A 22,185-nucleotide genomic window follows, 5' to 3' on the forward strand; every position below is an offset into this window, starting at 1 on the left:
ACAAATGTCAATATTGACAGTTGATATATGATTAAGAACAAGAAGATTTATTAACATAAGAATTCATAACATTAAATGCTTAAATATATACAAATATGAACTAAAACTAGTTACTGTATAAATCTTGACCGCGTGGAATGGTGGCAAGAATGCTAGCAGCATTTCCCCGTTGAATCGCAATTCCGATCCTCTAGGCAAACGAACCCTCCTGTCAGGCAATACGAGGTGTTATACTTTTGATGAAGCTTTTCGCACCACTACTCCAAGGAAAAGCGTTTCAAAAAAGTAATTTGATATTTTTTTATGGTATAGGCGGACGAGTATATGGGCCACCTGATGGTAAGTGGTCACCATCACCTATAGACAATGACACTGTAAGAAATATTAACTATTCCTTACATCGTCAATGTGCCATCAACCTTGGGAACTAAGATGCTATGTCCCTTGTGCCTGTGGTTACAGCTGAAACCGGAACACAACAATACTGAGTACTGTTATTTGGCGGTAGAATAAATAGTAAGTGGATACCTACCCAGACGGGCTTGCACAAAGCCCTACCACCAAGATGATATAATACACGAATATTACAGTAAACTAAATAACAATATTTCCATGTCCTGCCTTTATCACTAAAAAGCCTCTACTAATTAAAATTTTAACCTCGATCGTACATACAAAGATAAACATTTTAAATTAACTTGCAACACTAAAACAATACAAAAAAAATCAAATCGAGTTGGTTCCGCAAACAGTTGATGCTCGTTGAAAATCCTAGCGACCTAAAATGCAAGCCGTATTTCTACTTCTGTTGTGTTCCGTAACTGTGTTTGGGGCGAACAAACATACAAAATCTCTGACGGAGTCCATGGGACAAGAGGTGATCGAAATCAACGGTCCATTAAAAGGTAATACAGTTCTTAAAGTAAAATAAAATAACAGCCTGTAAATTTCCCACTGCTGGGCTTTTACAAGCAATTTTGAATCGGCATTTTACAATTATGTGAAGCTACCACCGGTTCGAAAAGTAGATTCTACCGAGAAGAACAGGCAAGAACCTCAGTAGTTACTCTTTTTCAACAATTAAAAAAATACAAAGTCATGTTAGTTAAATACAATTATTTAAATCAATATATCCTGCTTGGAAGTCAACAGGTATTAACTCGACGCTTTTTTATCCATCTATATAATCTTGTATCGAATAATATGCTTTTTCTACCAATGTATTTTTTTACAAATGATTTGAATTTACGAAACGCAAAGTTAAAAATTTTTGCGTAGTTTTATTATAGAAACGGATACCTTTTTTTATCGCTGGAAAAACGCTTTACGCGCTTCCCCCACGTGATGGAAAGTGGGGGGGTGTGTGGGACTCCCCGGTTTCCTGAACGCCTAGTGCGGCCAGGTCAACCGGGTTTACCCACTAAAAAACCAGCGGTACCCTCTCCGTCTTTCGGCGGGCGCCACGGGATCGCTTAAGCATGCTACCGTGACGCCCTGACATTTTAGAAACGGATACCTTGCCCCAAGAAGGATTTATTGACTTTGTACCCAATAGGTACCCAAAATACCAAGATCTGCCATTAGACCAACTGGCAGGTCTAATATACGGCACTAATTTATCAATCACTAAACCTTCATCTCATATAAGCAGAACTGCCACCTGATCTGGAAGAAGAACCGTCTGCGGAGAACGACGATGATAAAGCCACTTCCACCACCATCCAAGTGGCGACTGTGAAAGATGTCCCTAAGAAAGTATTGGATAATGTTAGTAGTGTCTTTTCTATCATATGATGGTTGATCTTAGCCCATATGTGGGATGCTTACTTTTATATATGAGTGATATATTTTTTTATGTATCTTTTTATTTTGGAATTGTTTATAAGGAATCGTGATGCTCTATCAAATATAAAATAAAATCTATATAAATATTATAAATGTAAAAGTAACTCTGGTCTGTCTGTCGCTTCACGACCAAACCGCTGAACCGAATTTGATGAAATTTACCAAAAGCAAACTTGAACTCCAAGAAAGAGGACGTAGGTTATTTTTTTGTCTGATACATGACAATCATCACCCTAAAACGCGAAACAAGCCGCGGGAAATTACTAGTACCAAATAGAGTTGCGAGGTTACGCTAAAACCAAAACATCAGGTACCAGGAAAACATGACCAAACGAGAGATCATAAGCGTTCGTTAATCGTGTACAGTACGACATATCTTATATAGTAGAAGTTAAGGAACCCAGTAAAAGTTGTGTTTTTTAGTATATATTTGCCGAAAAATATCATATTAAAAATTCCATATTTAAATAACGCGCAAAAACGCTACTTGGACAATATGGCGCTGGAATGGGGTCGGTGACGTCACTTTCCTGTATTAATCTGTGGTACATACAGTAGAAAAGCAAAGTTTACAAGAAAGTGACTTCATCATAAGCCCGGCCAATCAGAAGCGTTTTGTGTCACGTGACAGACGTTTGAAAATTTGCATTTTTATTGAGGGATTTTTGAATAAATTAAGTATTATTTTCAACTTTCGTAAGTAAATAACCAATTTTAAACTCATAATATACACTGATTACAATAAATAATTCACAATGTATTTTTCGCATTGTCAAATAGCCTATTTGTCTATTTGATGAAATTTAATATGAAATAAACTTGACCTCCAAGAAAGGACGTAGGCTATTTTTTTGCCTGATACATGACAATCATCAGCCTAAAATGCAAGCGAAGCCGCGGGAGACTACTAGTACTATATAAAGTTGCGAGGTCACGCTTAAACCAAAACATCAGGTACCAGGAAAACAGGACCAAGCGAGAGATCATAAACGTTCGTTAAACGTGTACAGTACGAAATAAGTTAGATGTAGCATCGGCAATATTCGTAAAACCGATCAACTTCAAATTGAGTACGCTGTCACAAATTATCAATATTTATTTCTTATGTGAATATGATCTTTGCAAAAACGTACTTCCCCCGTACGCCCCTACTTTTTTTTGCAACATTTATGATTTGTGTTCTATCATCCTCATTACATCGGTTTTTCCCGTTATTAGTATGATTATAAACTAGGTGATATTTCTGTCAGTTACTAGATTATTTTTCCAACCCGCTATGTAGTGACGAGTATACGGATTACGGACGTAATGTGTATACATATGATTGTATGTTTTTTTTTTTTAATTTCAAAATTTGTAAGATAATAACAAATTTGGGCTAAATTTGCCGCCCCTCTTATCCTGCCGCCCTAGGCTCCAGCCTACTTAGCCTCTTGGTAAATCCGCCTGTCTCTACTATATTGAGCACGCATTACATATAAACCTTCCTCTCGAATCACTCCATCTATTAAAAAAAACCGCTTCAAAATCCGTTGCGTAATTTTAAAGATCTAAGCATACATAGGGACAGACAGCGGTAAGCGACTTTGTTTTATACTATGTAGTGATTGTGATGATTGTACAAAAAAAAAGAGAAAATACACAGTTAAAAAATGTCTATAGATTAAATATAAGCAGTGTATAATTTTGGTAACTTTATTAGCTACATGGGGATATCTTCACAATCAAGGGTTGTTTAGAATTGTCATATAACTACACTAGATACTAAAACGCCCCGATTATTTTCCAAACTAGATTGTACTTTCTAAAGACTTTCTACAAATGATCCGAGATGGCCCACGAGCCGAGATGGAACAGTGGTTAGAACGCGTGCATCTTAACCGATGATTGGGTGTTCGAAGCCAGGCACCACTATATATACGTGCTTAATTTGTGTTTCAATCATGTGCTCGGCTAGGCAGTGAAGGAAAACATCGTGTGAAAACCTGCATGTGTCTAATTTCACAGAAATTCTGCCACATGTGTATTCCACCAATTCGCATTGGAACAGCGATATGGAATATGTTCCAAACCTTCTCCTCAAGGGGAGAGAAGGCGTTAGCCCAGCAGTGGGAAATTTACAGGCTGTTATTGTTGAATAAATAGATTAACGGTTTTTATTGACCAGGTCAAACCAGATTTGAAGGATACACAGAAAATCGATCGTGAAAAAGAGGATGAGGAAGCAAGGATCGAGAAGGAGCTTGCTGATATCTATAAGGATTCCTTAGGTCTGATCTTTCACCTTAAATAATAAATAAATATGAGACATCACATACATTACTCTGATCCCAATGTAAGTAGCTAAAGCACTTGTGTTATGGAACATCAGAAGTAACGACGGCACAAACATCCAGACCCAAGACAACATAGAAAACTAATGATAATCTACATTGACTCGGCCGGGAATCGAACCCGGTACCTCGGAGTGGCGTACCCGTGACAACCGGTGTACACACCACCTAAGATGTATTCTTAACCGGCTTCTAAAAGTGCGGGAGGTAGCGTTGTAAATACAATAGTAAGCCGGCTGATAATAACGTCGTAGTTGATCTTATATGACTAATAAACCGGGAGATGATAATGACAAAATATTTGGTCATTTGTACAAGTATGGCGGTTCTTCAGGGGTCTAATTAGGTAAAGGCAAAAACTTAGCCCGATACAAATGGTTGAATTGTTCTATTAAAATTAATGTATTCGCGTCGGTACGACGGGCTGTAAGCCACACCCGAGAAGTATGGCATTACGATGCCGCTTACTTAATTTTTTTTCGACTATCTAAAAATACAAGCATTTTTGTGGAACAAATCGTTCGACACTCGTTATTTTTCCGACGCGTTCGATTAAAGCCCACCCGATTTAGCCGCTGGTGCGAGCGCTATGACCATCATTTTCCTTTTTGCCTTTACGTAATAAGACCCCTGAAGAACCGCCATACTGGTACAAATGACCAAATATATTGTCATTATCATCTCCCGGTCTATAATAACTGAACCGATCGTCTGCTGCTCAAGTAAGGCTGGGTGCGGGTGAAGGGGGCTGTGGAATTGGTAAAAAAAGGAAATAATTAAGTAATAGTACGCCAGCTCAAACTTTTTCCATGAATAGTTTACATTATGCTGAGCAAGCTGAGTTATGCGTCAGCTGCTCGCTTGAATTTAAAAAAAAAACAAAAAAGTCATAGTACGTCGGATGAAATTGAATTATTTGATTGTTTAAATAATTAAAAATACGAAAATAACAATAAGCTGCGTGTATGGCAGTGGAAAGACCGTCAGCTGACCTAGTCAAAATCAAAAATTTGGAAGTATTGCTGTGAGGCTGTTTGCTTTCAAGCACATTTTTTTTATTGTATAGGTTGGCGGACGAGCATATGGGCGACCTGATGGTAAGTGGTCACCATCACCCATAGACAATGACGCTGTAAGAAATATTAACTATTCCTTACATCTTCAATGCGCCACCAACCTTGGGAACTAAGATGTTATGTCCCTTGTGCCTGTAGTTACACTGGCTCACTCACCCTTCAGACCGGAACACAACAATACTGAGTACTGTTATTTGGCGGTAGAATAAATGATGAGTGGGTGGTAACTACCCAGACGGGCTTGCACAAAGCCCTACCACGAAGTAAAGCACATATTTTGCCATACATTCTGGCCTTGCTTGAAGCCATAACACGACCTTTGGGCTACCTAGACGAGCAGAACTGAAACTGATGGCGTAAAACAAAGATGATGCTGATGCTGCTTTAAAATTTTAGGAGAAGAGGCTTAGGTAGCCCGAAGGCCGTGTTATGGATTAGCCTTGTATCCAATTTACAATACAAATTTCTAATTTCTGTCGAACAGTTCTTGTATAACATATTGTTATCTATCTAAACATATAATAAAATTGGAGTGTCTGTTTGTAATATTAAAAAAGCCCTCTTTTACTCAATGCATATGTTATACATGGTACTTATACCAAAATAACATTCTTTACAATTTTTGTTTGTCTGTCTGTTTGTTCCGGCTAACTAAGAGAACGGCGGGACCGATATTGACGGGACTTTCATTGGCAGATAACTGATATAATAAGGAGTAATATAGGCTACAATGATACATTTTTTTGTTAAATTCAAACGTGTTTTGTTAAATTCGAACTGTGTCGCGGGCACAGCTAGTCTATCTATACATATAATAAAATTTGAGTGTCTGTTTGTAATATTAAAAATAACTATTAAATATATTTACAGTACATATATATATAATAATTGTTGTAACAGATTACAAAGCTGACAGCGCTGAAGTGATCAAAGAAACAACAGCAATAAAAACAACAGAAACATTTGAGAAACCTATTGCTCGTGCCCGGAACAAGTATGTTATTTATAATAAATACATCATCATCATCATCATCAGCCTGTAAATTTCCCACTGCTGGAATAAAGCCGTTTTCTCCCTTTGAGGAGAAGGTTTGGACCTGATGTTCCAATGCGGGTTGGTGGAATACACATGTGGCAAAATTTCTATGAAATTAGACACATGCAAGTTTCCTCACGAGCACGAGATGAATCATAAACGCACATTAAGCACATGAATATTCAGTGGTGTTGTAAATAAATAATAATAAAAACATATCGGACAACATCACATACATTACTCAGATCCCAATGTAAGTAGCTAACGCACTTGTGTTGTGGGAGATCAGAAGTAACGACGACACAAACCAGACCCGAGACGACACAGACAACTAATGACAATCTACATCCACTCGGGACCTCGGAGTGGCGTACCCACGGAAACCGGTGTGCACACTACTCTAACACGGAGTTTCTCCGAAGTTCTATAGTAACATTACATATGTGAAAGTAAATTTGTCTATCTGTCACACTTTCATATTTCAGTGGATTTTTTATATTCATATTTTTACCGACATGTTTAACAAATGTCCTTCAATTTCAACATATTTACACAAAAACCTTAGCGAATTATATACCTAAACCTTCCTTATTAATTCCTCTACCTATTAGTGATAACCGCATGAAAATCCGTTCAGTAGTTTTGAAGTTCGATGAGCCGAATTGATGAGATTCGGTACGAAAACTTAAACTCCAAGGAAGGACGTAGACTAACTTTTTTGCCTTTTGTTTTTTTTTTCTCGCCGGAAAAACGCATTACGCGCTTCCCCCACGTGATGGAAAGTGGGGGGGCGGCGTGTTAGACTCCCCGGAGCCCTGGACGCCGAGTGCGCCCAAGTACGACGGGCTTACCCACTACAAAACCAGCGGTACCCTCTCCGTCTTTCGGCGGACGCCACGGGATCGCTTACGCATGCTACCGTGGACTTTTATGCCTGACACATGACAAACAACAGCTTTAAACGCTGAAACTGCGGGCGACTACTAATTAAGCATCTTTTAACATATGCAACAGCCAAACCATTGTTTTGTTCTGCTGTTGTTGAGTTCCAATTTAAAAGGGGAACTGAAATGGTTATGAGTTCAATCAAGCAAGCACCTCTGAATATTCATGTGCTTCGTAAGGAAACCTTCATATGTCTAATTTCAACGAAATTCTGCCACATGTGTATTGCCTGAATTCAAAATCAAATCAAAATAAACTTTATTCAAGTAGGCTTTTTTACAAGCTCTTTTGAATCGTCATTTTACAATTAAGTGAAGCTGCCACCGGTTCGGAAAGTAGATTCTACCTAGAAGAACCGGCTAGAAACTCAGTAGTTTTTCTTTTTCAACATTTAAAAAATACAAAGTTATGTTAGTTAATACAATTATTTAGATTAATATATCCTGCGTGGAGATTAACAGATATTAACTCCACGCTTTTTTATCATCTACAAAATCGAGTAATATGCCTTTTTTTTACTAATGTATTTTTTATAAACGATTTGAATTTACGAAACGGAAAAGTTAAAAATGTCTGCAAAAAAATTAGAGGCGCATGGATGAATGTGATACAAACCTTCTCCTCATAGAGGTCTTAGCCCAGCAGTGAGATTTACGGGCTGTTATTATTTATGATTATTTTCAGCTTCAAGTTTCAACCTGATTCAAACGATCCTCGGGAAATTGCCAGATTCAGGACATCAGTGGATGACATCAGCTGTAAGAAGAGCAAACTTGGCGAGAGTGTGGTATGATCAAATTTAACGAGTATTCTTCTTGGTTTCCAGAAACTGTGACGTCATCATTTGACGCCCTTCAAATTTGGGAACTAAGATGTTATGCCAGTGTTACTACAGGCAGAAGGGACATAACATCTTAGTTCCCACGATGATGTAAGGAATAGTTAATATTTCTTACAGCGTCATTGTCTATGGGTGATGGTATATGCTCGTCTGCCAACCTATACCATAAAAAAAGCAAGGGACTTTTGCCTATGGCTGACTCAATCACCCTTAAAACCGGAACACAACAATACCAAGTAATTGTCCGATGGTAGAAGATCTGATGAGTGGGTGGTACCACCAAGATATTTACCTCCTGTCTAGAATTAAATGCTGAACCTAAGTATATATAATTTAAACATTTTCCATTACAGACTATGCCGACAACCTCGGGATGCAAAAATACTATCTCCAAAACAGGATTTTATGCAATTATGACCTTTATATTTATATACATGTGGTAACAAGTTCCGATGTTAATAATAAATTATTTGAAATAATAAATTAATAAAAGTATAAAGGCTTTTCATTACAATCATTATAGATTTTATTCATCTCGTGCTCAGCGGTGAAGGAAATTATCGTGAGGAAACCTGCATGTGACAAATTTCATAGAAATTCTGCCACATGTGTATTCCGCCAACCCGCATTGGAACAGCGTGGAATATGTTCCAAACCTTCTCCTCAAAGGGAGAGGAGGCCTTTAATCCAGCAGTGGGAATTTACAGGCTGTTGTTATTATAGATTTCATTTGACGACCTTCGTGGTCGTAGTGTGTACACCGGTTTCCATGGTTACGCCACTCCGAGGTCCCGAGTGGATGTAGATTGTCATTAGTTGTCTGTGTCGTCTCGGGTCTGGGTGTTTGTGCCGTCGTTACTTCTGATCTCCCACAACACAAGTGCGTTAGCTGCTCACATTGGGATCAGAGTAATGTATGTGATGTTGTCCAATAATTATTGTTATTATTTAATTCAAGTATTTTGTTTAACGCAAAATTGATTACTATAAAATGTTATTATATTTATAGATCTAATGTATATAGAATTTGTAATAAACGATTTTTCGTATACTTTATCTATTGATTTTTGCTAAAATATTATGATTCACGAGAGATAAGAAATGATATGGCTGTTATCAGATGTCATATACAGGATGCGTTATCACGAAAACCGGTGAATGTGTTAAAAATATATTTTCAAACGCTTTCACGATTTAATACTGAACCGAAATACTATGAAATTTACTATAACGCAAGTATAAATGGAGTCGTGATGGCCCAGTGGTGCCACAGCTGCATCTTAACCGATGATTGCGGGTTTTGTCTTGTCTTTCTAATTAATCTCGTGCTAAGCAGTAAAAAACATCGCAAGGAAACCTGCATATGACTAATTTCAACGAAATCTGGAACATATGTAACCAACCCGCATTGGAACAGCGTGGTGTATAATGCTCCAAACCTTCTCTTCAAACGGAGAGGCTTTAACCCAGGAGTGAGAAATTTACAGGCTATTAATGTTATGTTAATTTGAATTACAATGAAGGACATAGGCTTTTATACCTAGGCCGATGGTGGTGGCATGGTGGAAACACGATGATGGTTTTAGTGGGTAGTACAAGATATTAGGCTCTGACATGTGGCCGTAATGGCCTCGATTGAGTGCCACACAACCGTCCCGATTCCCGAACCGGGCATGCGTAAACGCATTTCCTCGTCGTTGAATAAAAAAATAGGCTTTTATAACTAACACCTGACAACCATTTCCAAAAATTTGTCCAATAGGCTATTTGACTGGTTTTTAAAATCCATTTTATATTATTTAGTAGAGGTTAAGGAACCCAGTAAAAGTTGATTTTTTTAATTCTAGTACATATTTGCCGAATAATATCATATTAAAAATTTCATATTTAAATAGCGCTCGAAAACGCTACTTGAACAATATGGCGCTGCAATGGGGTCGGTGACGTCACATTGCTGTATTTTAATCTGTGGTACATATAGCAGAAAAGCAAGTTTTATAAGAAAGTGACTTCATCATAAGCCCGGCCAATCAGAAGCGTTATGTATCACGTGACAAACGTTTGAAAATTTGCATTTTTATTGATGGTTTTTTGAATAAATTAAGTATTATTTTCAAGTTTCGTTAGTAAATAACCATTTCTAAACTCATAATCTACACTGATTACAATAATTCACAATTTATTTTTCGCATTGTCAAATAGCCTATTATCTAATGTACCTTTTTAACACAAACACCCTGTATTGAAGGTACACAAAACGTTATCAGTGTCACAGCGACCATAACACATTTAGTTCTCCAGCGTGACGCACGACTGTGTTAAATCAAATCGATCATGGAGCATCCCGCGTTCGAAGACGTCGGTCAAGATCCTGGTATTAAAATCTGGACCATAGAAGTGAGTGTTTTTAAATTAATTTATAATTTAATTAATTTAATCAATCGTTTATTCATTATCAGTAACTGATAATTAGTGTTCGAATTTAAAGTGTAATTAGTTGTTAATTATGTATGTACAAAACTCAGATGTCGCATCGGCAAAATTCGTAAAACCGATCGCATCCGAATTGAGTACGCTATCCCAAATTATCAATATTTATATCTTAATAGCTGTGCCCGTGACCTGCGGACGAGCATATGCGCCACCTGATGGTAAGTGGTCACCATCACCCATAGACAATGACGCTGTAAAAATATTAACTATTAGTAACATCGTCAATGTGCCACCAACCTTGGGAACTAAGATGTTATGTCCCTTGTGCCTGTAGTTACACTGGCTTACTCACCCTTCAAACCGGAACACAACAATACTGCGTACTGTTGTTTAGCAGTAGAATATCTGATGAGTGGGTGGTACCTACCCAGGCGGGCTTTCACAAAGCCCTACCACCAAGTACATGCACTTGCTTTCTCGGGTTGAACTGACGTGATCTATAGCTACGAATAGCGTCGAATGGCGCGATAGGGAGCTGTTTCTATTGGTTGTGTAAATCGGCAGTGATCGGTTTTAAGTAGCAAATACTACATCTAAGTTGTGTCGTAGTATAATCACATAATGAAAAAAAACAACAGATTTTAAATCTGTTAAACAAACATTCAAGGTCACTGTATGATTCATGTTTTGCATTTTTCTCATAAACTCATATAAATAATACTTGTAGTCGCCCGCGGCTGCACTCGCTTATAGCCTGACAGATGTTCTACCTTAAGAATTTGGAACATATCTGATACTAGTATTGTATGTGCCAAAGTCAGGTATTGTATATAGTAAACATATTTACAAAATAGTTAGTTATAATGGAAGGGGCCGAAGAGCCAGTGGCCTAGGGCGGCAGATTAGGAGGGGCTTCAATTTTAGCCCAAATTTGTTATTATCTTGCAGAATTAAAAAAAAAATATAATTTTACCCATTACGTCCGTAATCCGTATACTCGTCACTGCACAGCGGATTGGAAAAATAATCTAGTAACTGACAGAAATAGCACCTAGTTCATAATCATACTAATAACGGGAAAAACCGATGCAATGAGGACGATAGAACACAAATCATAAATGTTGCAAAAAAAGCAGGGCGGCAAAAATTGAATAGCCTACTAGCGGCAGATTTGAGAATCCGCCACTGCGAAGAGCACAGATAAAATATACTATTTATTAAGAATAAGAAGTAAGGAAAATATATTATTACTGTATGTACGAAAGAATGTGATTATCATAGCATTGGTACAAGGAACAAACACAATCTTGTTACTCCTGTTACTCGACAGCATAGAGTCAGTAACTCCTTTGGGGCAATGTATACGGTTTTACAACAGGATCCCAGAAAGCGTTCAAAATGCTTCTGTTGCCAAATTAAAAAAATGTTAAGGAACGCTTGTGTGCGAAAGGTTACTATACAATTAGCGAGTTTATGTTTGATAGCACACCTTGGGAATGAAACGATCGCCTCCTGGCTATTTCTAATTATATACTACTATGTATCTTATTAATTTGACAAAAAAAGATCCACTGAGTTTCTTTCGCCGGTTCCTCTCATGTCAGGGTGTTCATTTTCCGAACCGGTGGTACTGTTTAATTTGACCATCAATAAGAAAGTGTAATGCTTCTATCCTTTAAATATTGGACAACATCACATTCTGATCCCAATGTAAGTAGCTAACGCCCTTGTGTTGTGGAAGATCAGAAGTAACGACGGTACAAACACCCAGACCCGAGACGACACAGACAACTAATGACAATCTACATCCACCCGGACCTCGGAGTGGCGTACCCATGAAAACCGGTGTACACACTCGACCACGGACGTCGTCAATGTATTGTGTATAATTTCGTTAGTGTATGTTCGTCTACGAATTTTTCGAAAACGAAATATCGTATTGAGATTTTCATCTATCTAAGTTAGATACACATCAACATGGAACAGTTCTACAGAACTACTTATATACAGAGTGTTTCCCTTTTAAAATGATAAATTGGAAAACATATCAAATCATAATTACAAATAAATATACTATCGTAAATGCGATCGCTACACATCAAAAAGATATGTTTACTAATCTTTTATATAAAAATAGATAAAAATTTATTGAACAGTGATTCACATTACAAATTAATCCATTCGAAATAATATATGATTATTATATTATTATGTCCCTATGTATGCTTACATCTTTGAAATTACGCAACGGATTTTGATGCGGTTTTTCTTATAGATAAAAAGTCTGTCTGTCGTTCTTTCACTACCAAACTACCGAAACGAATTTGATGAAATTTGCTATGAAACAAACTTGAACTCCAAAGAAGGACATTTTTTAGCCTAATAGCCTGGCCACGGGATATTCAAAAACAACAACAACAGCCTGTAAATTCCCACTGCTGGGCTAAAGGCCTCCTCTCCCTTTGAGGAGGAGGTTTGGAACATATTCCACCACGCTGTTACAATGCGGGTTGGCGGAATACACATGTGGCAGAATTTTTATGAAATTTGTCACATGGAGATTTCCTCACGATGTTTTTGATGCGGCCGAACATCTGCTTTTAGAAGTCGTGCTATCCCATAGTAAAATCTTGCTCGGTGTTTTTTATAGCCCTTCTCTCCTTATCAACTATTTCTCTGCATTTGAAAGTTTATTAGAGACTCTAACCCCATTATATAGTCAAACTATAATAATGGGTGATTTTAACACCTGTTTACTCAAGAATGACAATCGCTCTAATAAACTCGTGTCTATAATTGAAGCCTGCGATTTACACATTTTACCTCTTTCCGCTACTCACAAACTACCGAACTGTATGCCATCCCTTTTAGACCTTATAATAGTTTCCTCACCTGATCTTGTTTGTAAATATGGCCAGTTGCCTGCAGACTCTTTTTCATACCATGATTTAATTTATCTATCGTATAAAATACGCCCTCCTAAGTCCAAACCACGAATACTTCTCCAACGTAATTTTGGTGGAATGGATGTTACCCGTCTTTGTGATGATGCATGTCAAATTGACTGGAGTGCTGTTACAGCTGCAGAAAATATTGATTCCAAAGTTTACATCTTTAACGCACTATTAACACAGTTATACGATATCCATGCACCGATTAAACCGGTAAAAATAAAACACTTACCTGCACCATGGCTAACGGATTCCTTAAAAACGTTAATTGCCAAGAAAAGCTACGCCAAATCATTATACAAATCTGACAAATCCGAAACTAATGCTCGTAAGTATAAGAAAATAAGAAATCGCTGCAATACATTGTGTAGGGATGCACAACGACGCCACATTCATAAATCTGTCGAAAACGGCGACACTGCCCGTACATGGAAGTTCCTTGAAACGATAGGAGTTGGAAAATCCTCGAAAAAGTTATCCTTAAATAACATTGATATAGAAAGCTTAAATGCACATTTCTCATCTTCGGGCAACTCTTTAGATATCGTCCAAAAAGCTACTACTTTAAATTCCATATCATCTTTTCCAACTTCTAATTTTCCTCCGTTTACTTTTAATCAATTCACTGAATGTGATGTTAAAAAGAATATACTGTCAATTGCCTCTAATGCCGTCGGTAGTGATTGTATTAGTCGTAATATGATCATACCCATCCTTGACATTATCACTCCTATCATTACCCATATCCTTAATTATTCCATTTCCTCAGGCGACTATCCCACATCTTGGAAAGATGCTCAAATTATTCCTCTCCCAAAAAAATCCAATCCAACAACATACTCTGATTATCGTCCAATTTCTATCCTTCCATTTCTATCAAAAATTTTAGAAAAATTGGTTTACCAACAATTAAACACATTCCTTAATAAAAACAATCTCCTTGATCCTTTCCAGTCCGGATTTCGCAGTGGTCATAGTACGACTACTGCACTAATAAAAATTACCGATGACATTCGTTTGGGTATGGACAGTAAGCAACTTACAGTATTGACCTTACTAGATTTTAGTAACGCCTTTAATAACGTTGACTTCGATATATTACTGGAGCTGCTACGTTCTATTAACATATCTCCATCAGTAATTGATTGGTTCCGCAATTACCTGCATGGACGCCGGCATCGGATTAAGGTTGATGATACCTTATCAACTTGGCGTAATGTCTGTGCAGGGGTTCCACAAGGAGGCGTGTTGTCACCATTACTCTTTTCTATCTTCATTAATACTATCACTCACAATATATCTTCTCTCTATCACATGTATGCAGACGATGTACAAATCTATACACAGTCAATTCTCGAAGATTTACCGTCTGCCATTGCTCGTATTAATGATGACTTATCTAGTATTTTAAACTGGAGCAATTCTTACGGTATAAAAGTCAATCCAAATAAATGCCAGACTATTGTCATTGGCTCGCCAAACTTGGTCTCGAGAGTTGACTGGGTTAACTTACCAGCCATTACATTTGACGGAGTCAGAATACCCTACAGTCAGTGTGTTAAAAATCTGGGAGTGTATTTGGATAGAACGCTATCGTGGTCTTGCCAACTGCAAGAGGTTAGTAGAAAAACTTTTGCAGCTATGAGCTCGTTGCGACGACTGCGGTACTTTCTTCCCATTCCTACCAAAACTATGTTGGCTCAATCCCTACTTCTCCCAATTCTTGATTATGCTGATGCATGTTATCTCAACCTAACTGAAGACCAACTTAATAAACTTGAGAGACTTCAAAACATCGCCATACGGTTTATATTTGGTTTACGCAAATATGACCATGTATCAGAATTTCGTCATCAACTCAAGTGGTTAACTATTCGCCTTCGCCGGAATTTACATACTCTTTCGCTTCTGTACTGTGTGTTATTTATGCCGAATTTACCTACCTACCTACAAGAAAGATTTCATTATCTGGGGACTTCTAGTAAGTTCCTAAGATCACAAGATAACTTAACACTTAGAATTCCATCTCACTCTACAAAATTTTATAAAAAATCTTTCACTGTAAAAGCTGTACAATTATGGAATGCCTTGCCTCTGTGTATTAAACAAGCAAAAAATCTATCAATTTTTAAAAAGCTTGTGAAAGACCATTTCCTGGCATTGTCTTATGGTGACAATACTTTTAATATTTGATATAGCATTTTGAATGTATGTATGTAAGTATGTATGTATGTATGTATGTATGTATGTATGTATGTATGTATGTATCTATGTATGTATGTATGTATGTAAGTATGTAAGTAAGTAAGTATATATTTATATATTTTTGTATGAATATGTGTATGTATATTATATGATAATTATTATTTAATATAGGTACATTAAACATTATATATAACATGTGACACCACCCTTCACTGAAATGAAGACTGTGTTTTTAAGCCCATAAGGTTGTCTGGTAGAAATCGCTACCTAGCGATAAGACCGCCTTATTGTGCATCTCATTTTATTTTCTATATATTTCATTTTTATTGTTAAATTACTCTGTTACTGTGGTGTACAATAAAGTATATTATTATTATTATTATTATTTTTCTTCACCGCTGAGCACGAGATAAATTATAAAGAAAAAATAAGCAAATGAATCAGCGGTGCTTGCCTGGGTTTGAACAGCAATAATCGGTTAAGATGCACGCGTTCTAACCACGAGGCCAACTCGATGTACTCCACAATCTCTTCCAAACATTAGATCTTGGAACAAAAAATGATTACTTTCTAAGCAAAATCGAGAAAATTTCGATAAAGAAATTTTGCCGTCGGAAGTCCTTTCTGGTCGCGGCGGCGAACGCAATGCCTGTGGCCTATAAACGGCGCCACGCGGCCAGGCCGTAACAAGTGACAATGCAGGCCGTAACGAGCAAAGCCACGAGCGACTGCTAGCATATATAGATTGGTACTCAGAATAACTAGTGTTAAACTCTGCAGATGAAGCTGATATAATAACACTTTTTCTTTGATTCTTTTTTAATTGACGACCTCCGTGCTAGCAGTGTGTACACCGGTTTTCATGGGTACGCCACTCCGAGGTCCCGGGTTCGATTCCCGGCCAAGTCTATGTAGATTATCATTAGTTTTCTATGTTGTCTTATGTCTGGGTGTTTGTGTCGTCGTTACTTCTGATCTTTCCACAACACAAGCGCGTTAGCTACTTACATTAGGATCAGAGTAATGTGTGGGATGTTGTCTCATATTTATTTATTATAATTACAGAAATTTGAACCAGTGACGATAGAGGAACAGCAGTATGGAAAATTTTACAACGGAGACTCATACATCGTTTTGAAGGTATGATACCTTACCAAGTATTTATATTAACAGCCTCATTCTGTGAGCATAGGCATGCCATAGAGTCGAGATGACCCAGTGGTTAGATGATGTGTGATGATGGTGGATGGTGAATATTCATGTGCTTAATTTTTGTTTATAATTCATCTCGTGCTCGGTTAAGGAAAACATTGTGAGGAAACCTGCATGTGTATAATTTCAACGAAATTCTGCCACATGTGCATTCCATCAACACATATTGCACAGCGTGGTGGAATATGTTCCAAACCTTCTCCTCAAAGGGAGAGGAGGCCTTAGCCCAGCAATGGGAAAATTACAGGCTTTTGTTGTTCTGTTTTTTTAATCCCCATATCTTTCAATCCCAAGACATCAGGTGCTGATAACTCAACACTGTCGCACGATGTACACTTCTGGCTCGGCAGCCAGACCACACAGGACAAGAAGGGAGCAGCCGCCATCTTGACGGTAACCCTCGATGACCAGCTTGGAGGCAAAGCCGTTCACCACAGAGAAGTCCAAGGACATGAGACCAGTCAATTTTTGGGGTATTTTCGACCTGGTAAGTATTAAAAACTTCATTACTTAACACAGTAATACTATATACACTTATAAATGACTGTGTATTGTAATAACTGAGGTAACAAAACACGTGTACACTGTTCAAAGCATTTTACTTGGTGGTAGGGCTTTGTGCGAGCCCGTCTGGGTAGGTTCCACCCACTCATCAGTTATTCACCGCCAAATAACGGTACTCAGTATTGTTGTGTTCCGGTTTGAAGGGTGAGTGAGCCTTGAACTATAGGAACAAGGGACATAGCATCTTAGTTCCCAAGGTTGGTGGCGCATTGACGATGTAAGGAATAGTTAATATTTCTTACAGCGTCATTGTTTATGGGTGATGGTGACCACTTACGATCAGGTGGCCAATATGCTCGTCCGCCATTCTATCCCATAAAAAAAAATCTATTCCTAAGTAAGAGATTCAGCTAGCATATCTCTGAAGTCGCCTCCTACGAACTTCACGTTTCCAAAGTCAAAAATATTTATTCAAAATAGAAGTGTTTACACTTTCTTACTGATAGTCAAAAATCTACCACCGGTTTGGAATTTAAGACCTGGGAATCGGCGAGAAAAAAAACTCAGCGGGATCAATTCTTTTTCCATATCATGTTAAATATACAATATATATTTTCAAGCGAGTACAAAAAGGAGGAGGCTATCAATTCGTCTGCACTTTTGTTTTATGTTTGTTACCCCATAACTTTTAACTGGGTGGACCGATTTTGATAATTTTATTTTGTTTGAAAGCTAGTGCTTCCCGTGTGGTCCCATTTTATTTTAATCCAGTTCCAATTATGGTATGCATATGCATAAATTTGCATTATGCATGTGCGCGATAAATAGGTGAATAACTCAAAATCACGCGAAACTATTTTGATTATTCTTTTCATATTTCTTAAAATATTCTGGTATTGTTTTTTGATAGATATACTGTTTCCTTGGCTCCAAATATAACAATAATATTAACTACATTATATAATCGTAAATCGACTTTTAAGTAGTCTTATGTTTTTCATTTCATTTTACTTAGGAGGACTCTAAAATATGTTGAATACGTAATTATTTTTATTACTTTTTAGTGCATTTTTATTTTTTTTGTTTGAAGTCGCTTTTGCATTTGGTACAATTTTTTTTAATTAATAATAGTACAAAGATATTTTTGTTATTTGGAACAGCCTGGAGGCGATCATCTCATTCCCAAGGTGTGCAGTCAACTAGAAATTCATTAGTGTCGAAACACAATGTGGCACATCCTGTCATCCGTTGAGATGAAATTTGACCAGAAGTCGGATGACGATAACATAGGCAAAAAGCATTTTGTTTATGTGACCTTGAATTAAGAAAAATAGTTTACAATGCTCAAAAAATCTTAACAGTAACTTGTGGAGATCATACTGTTGTTTCTATTCATGCACCGTGTGGGCTAATTACACCCAAAAATGGTACAATACCCTTCGGGTACAATATAACATACGTTTAGAGTGCTGATGGCTCTGTCAATTCTGTAGTACTGTTAAGTTGATGTGTATCTAACTTAGATTGATGATCATCTCAATACGGTATTTCGTTTTCGAGAAATTCGTAGACGAACATACACTAACGAAATTATACACAATACATTGACGACCTCCGTGGTCGAGTGTGTACACCGGTTTCCATGGGTACGCCACTCCGAGGTCCCGGGTGGATGTAGATTGTCATTAGTTGTCTATGTCGTCTCGGGTCTGGTTTGTGCCGTCGTTACTTCTGATCTCCCACAACACAAGTGCATTAGCTACTTACATTGGTATCAGAGTAATGTGTGTGATGTTGTCCTATATTTATATATTATTATTATTATTAAAAACTTGCAATCTGATCTGAATGATGCATACATGTATATGTAGAACTGATAACGTCCTTAAGTCGGTTGATGGCCATATACTGACATTTTTAACTTTGCCGTTTCGTATATTCAAATCGCTTGTAATAAATACATTGGTAAAAAAGGCAAATTATTTTTTATTTTTGTATTGTAGATTTAATACCTGTTGGCTTCCAAGAAGGATATATTAATTTAAATAATTGTATTTAACTGACTTGACTTTGTAATTTTTTAAATATTGAAAAAGAGTAACTACTGAGTTACTTGCCAGTTCTTCTCGGGAGAACTTTCCAAACCGGTGGTAGCTTCACTTAATTGTTAAATGACGATTCAAAGGTGCTTGTAAAAGCCTACTTGAATAAAGTTTGTTTTGATTTTGATTTTTGATTTTTATAGTCTGAAATTTACTGTTTATCATTACAGCTATAAGATATCTGGAAGGTGGAAATGAATCAGGGTTTAATGAAGTGGAAACAAACGCCGGAGTGGAGAAGAGACTCCTCAAGTTATCCGGATGTGACAACATGAGAATTGAAGAGGTAATCCACCATCATTATACAAAGGCACTAGCAACTCGCCCTGGCTTTGCACGGATTGCAATGCTGATACTAAATTTACTACGTCATTCATCCTCGTGCCCTTATCTCAATGTTACTTGGGGTCGGCGTAGCATGTCTTCTCCTTCCATACTTCTCTGTCAAACCTCATCTCACAAGTAACATTCTTTCCAACCATATCGTTCCACACAATCCATTCATCGTTTCCTTAGTCGTCCTCAACCTCTATATTCATCCACATCCATGCTCAAGGCCTCACTAAATATACTACAGAATTTGTTTCTTTTCGACATCACATTAGAAAATTCAAAAATTATCAGTATTTCTTTACTATATTGTCCGTGTATTATATACAAAACCTTCCTCTCGAATCACTATTTACATACAAGCATACATAGGGACAGACAGCGGTAAGTGACTTTGTTTTATACTGTGTAATAATAATAATGATAACGTCTTATCATCTTAAGCCGAAGTATTAAATGCCTTATAATTATAAATTATATAAGGCTTGGTACATTTTTGATGAAGATAGAAAAATGGCGAGGAAAATAATGGATGAAATATTTGACCCGGTAAAGTTTTCCAAGTGTGCCTATATATCATACTAGTTGTCGCCCGCATTTTAGGTGGTTGGGTGTCATGTGTTATACAAAGAAGTTAGCCTGTGTCCCTCTCACTCCAAATTTCATCAAATTCGGTTCAGCGGTTTGGTCATTCAAAAGCGACAGACAAACAGAGTTACTTTTACATTTGTGCCGTATATGCACATAGGTATTAAAGTAAACAGTTAGTAGTATTAGTAGTTAGTGTGTATCTCATATTCTTTGGCATATATCATGTATAAAATTCGAAGCATTGCATATGTAAAACAGAGTGTCTATCAAGTGCGTCACAGTCCGTATAATTGTACCGTCTCGTTAATAAATCGTGAACCAGTTAGTGACTTTCATTATCCTCTAAACAAATGAAATCTTCCAGGTGCCTCCAGAAGCTTCATCGCTGACAAGAGACCACTGTTTCATCCTAGAAGTAGATCACGACATCTTCGTGCTGGTCCCGGAAGGCGCTAAGGCAACACAGAAGAGGAAAATCATCAGTGTCGCCAACAAATTGCGTGATGATTACCACAACGGAAGGGCCACTATTGAAATTATTGGTAATATTTTACTGACACCATTTATATAATTATCTTTATTAAAATAAGAATTAATAACATTAAATGCTCAAATATATACAAATATGAACTAAAACTAGTTACTGTATAAATCTTGACCGCGTGGAATGGTGGCAAGAATGCTAGCAGCATTTCCCCGTTGAATCGCAATTCTGATCCTCTGGTCAAAAAACGAACAGTCCTCCTGTCACTAGTGGAGGCAATGAGGCGAGCTGTTATACTTCTGATGAAGCTTTTTGCACCACTACTCCAAGGGCCAAGCGTTTCGACAGCAAAATTGACAAAAAATAAATTTGACATAAGACTCAAATATTTAGATCTCTTTTGTCTTCAGCTCTTTCCGCAGCGGCGTAGGCTCTTAATATTGTTTCTCGGATATGAGATGGGGCCAACGTGATAAAACGTCCCACACAAGGACCTATTATTAAATACTGGTCTCATTTCTTAAAGGCAACGCACCTGTAAGCCTTCTGGTGTTACAGATGTTCATGCGTTTCGGTAGACATTTTCCGTCTAATTAGGGTCCTGTACGTTTGTCACCTATGACATATTTATTTTAATAAATCTTGTTTTTATTATTCGTACAACCTTAATATTTATGGAACAGTAAATGTTATCTGTTAAATGTATAGAAAACCTACTGAATCGATTTTCATAAACACATTTGTGAATCTAAACTCAAAATCGTGGTCTCGTAAAATTTTCAGTAAAATGTTGATGCAGATTCTCATGAAGAAACCTAAATTCTGCCACGTTATTAGTCAGTAGTCTTCATAAGAGCAGCAATGAAATAAGCTCCACTTTCTCATTAAAATATAAGGTCTTAAGCTACCTGTCATTGTCACATTTATAGGCTGTTAATTTACTAAACGTTTGGATATCAAGGAACGTTTTACACTTCAAATTTTAATAGTTTTAAAATTGAATCCAGTATTTATATCTGCCTGGTACAATAGATAAACAGTTGAGAACATTTGGCCAATTCGCCAAAACATTTTATTTATTATATATAACAACAACAGCCTTTAAATTCCCACTGCTGGGCTAAAGGCCTTCTCTTCCTTTGAGGAGAAGGCTTGGAACATATTCCACCACGCTGTTCCAATGCGGGTTGGTGGAATACACATGTGGCAGAATTTCTATGAAATTTTTCACATGCAGGTTTCCTCACCATGTTTTCCTTCACCACTGAGCACGAGATAAATTATAAAGACAAATTAA

The 22,185-nt window shown here is 37.2% G+C and overlaps 2 protein-coding genes across 2 annotated transcripts in view; both read left to right on the forward strand.

Annotated features, from left to right (window-relative positions):
- The first annotated feature begins 762 nt into the window (after nucleotides 1-762).
- LOC124542077 lies at nucleotides 763-8,567 on the forward strand. Its single transcript, XM_047120010.1, has 6 exons — nucleotides 763-905; nucleotides 1,652-1,774; nucleotides 4,023-4,115; nucleotides 6,155-6,248; nucleotides 7,920-8,022; nucleotides 8,430-8,567. Exons 1-6 carry the CDS (start codon nucleotides 785-787, stop codon nucleotides 8,517-8,519), a joined length of 624 nt encoding a protein of 207 aa, XP_046975966.1. The 5' UTR covers nucleotides 763-784; the 3' UTR covers nucleotides 8,520-8,567.
- A 1,756-nt stretch (nucleotides 8,568-10,323) lies between these two features.
- The window catches only part of LOC124542305 (gelsolin-like), a 28,568-nt gene continuing 16,706 nt past the window's right edge, over nucleotides 10,324-22,185 (forward strand). Inside the window, exons 1-5 of the mRNA XM_047120272.1 lie at nucleotides 10,324-10,473; nucleotides 16,731-16,805; nucleotides 17,172-17,364; nucleotides 19,654-19,769; nucleotides 20,769-20,946. Of these exons, the coding sequence (XP_046976228.1) occupies nucleotides 10,411-10,473; nucleotides 16,731-16,805; nucleotides 17,172-17,364; nucleotides 19,654-19,769; nucleotides 20,769-20,946 (625 nt within the window). The 5' untranslated portion in view covers nucleotides 10,324-10,410. The remainder of the gene's footprint in view (nucleotides 10,474-16,730; nucleotides 16,806-17,171; nucleotides 17,365-19,653; nucleotides 19,770-20,768; nucleotides 20,947-22,185) is intronic.

This window comes from Vanessa cardui, chromosome 30 (genome assembly GCF_905220365.1).
Source record: "Vanessa cardui chromosome 30, ilVanCard2.1, whole genome shotgun sequence".
Classification (NCBI taxonomy): domain Eukaryota; kingdom Metazoa; phylum Arthropoda; class Insecta; order Lepidoptera; family Nymphalidae; genus Vanessa; species Vanessa cardui.

What these genes read in the sequence shown, in the direction of transcription:
- LOC124542077 (XM_047120010.1), top strand. Translation starts at nt 785, where the DNA reads ATGCAAGCCGTATTTCTACTTCTGTTGTGTTCCGTAACTGTGTTTGGG. An exon ending in TATCTATAAGGATTCCTTAG is followed by an intron (nt 4,116 to 6,154) that starts GTCTGATCTTTC and finishes TTGTTGTAACAG; the next exon opens with ATTACAAAGCTGACAGCGCT. An exon ending in ATTGCTCGTGCCCGGAACAA is followed by an intron (nt 6,249 to 7,919) that starts GTATGTTATTTA and finishes GATTATTTTCAG; the next exon opens with CTTCAAGTTTCAACCTGATT.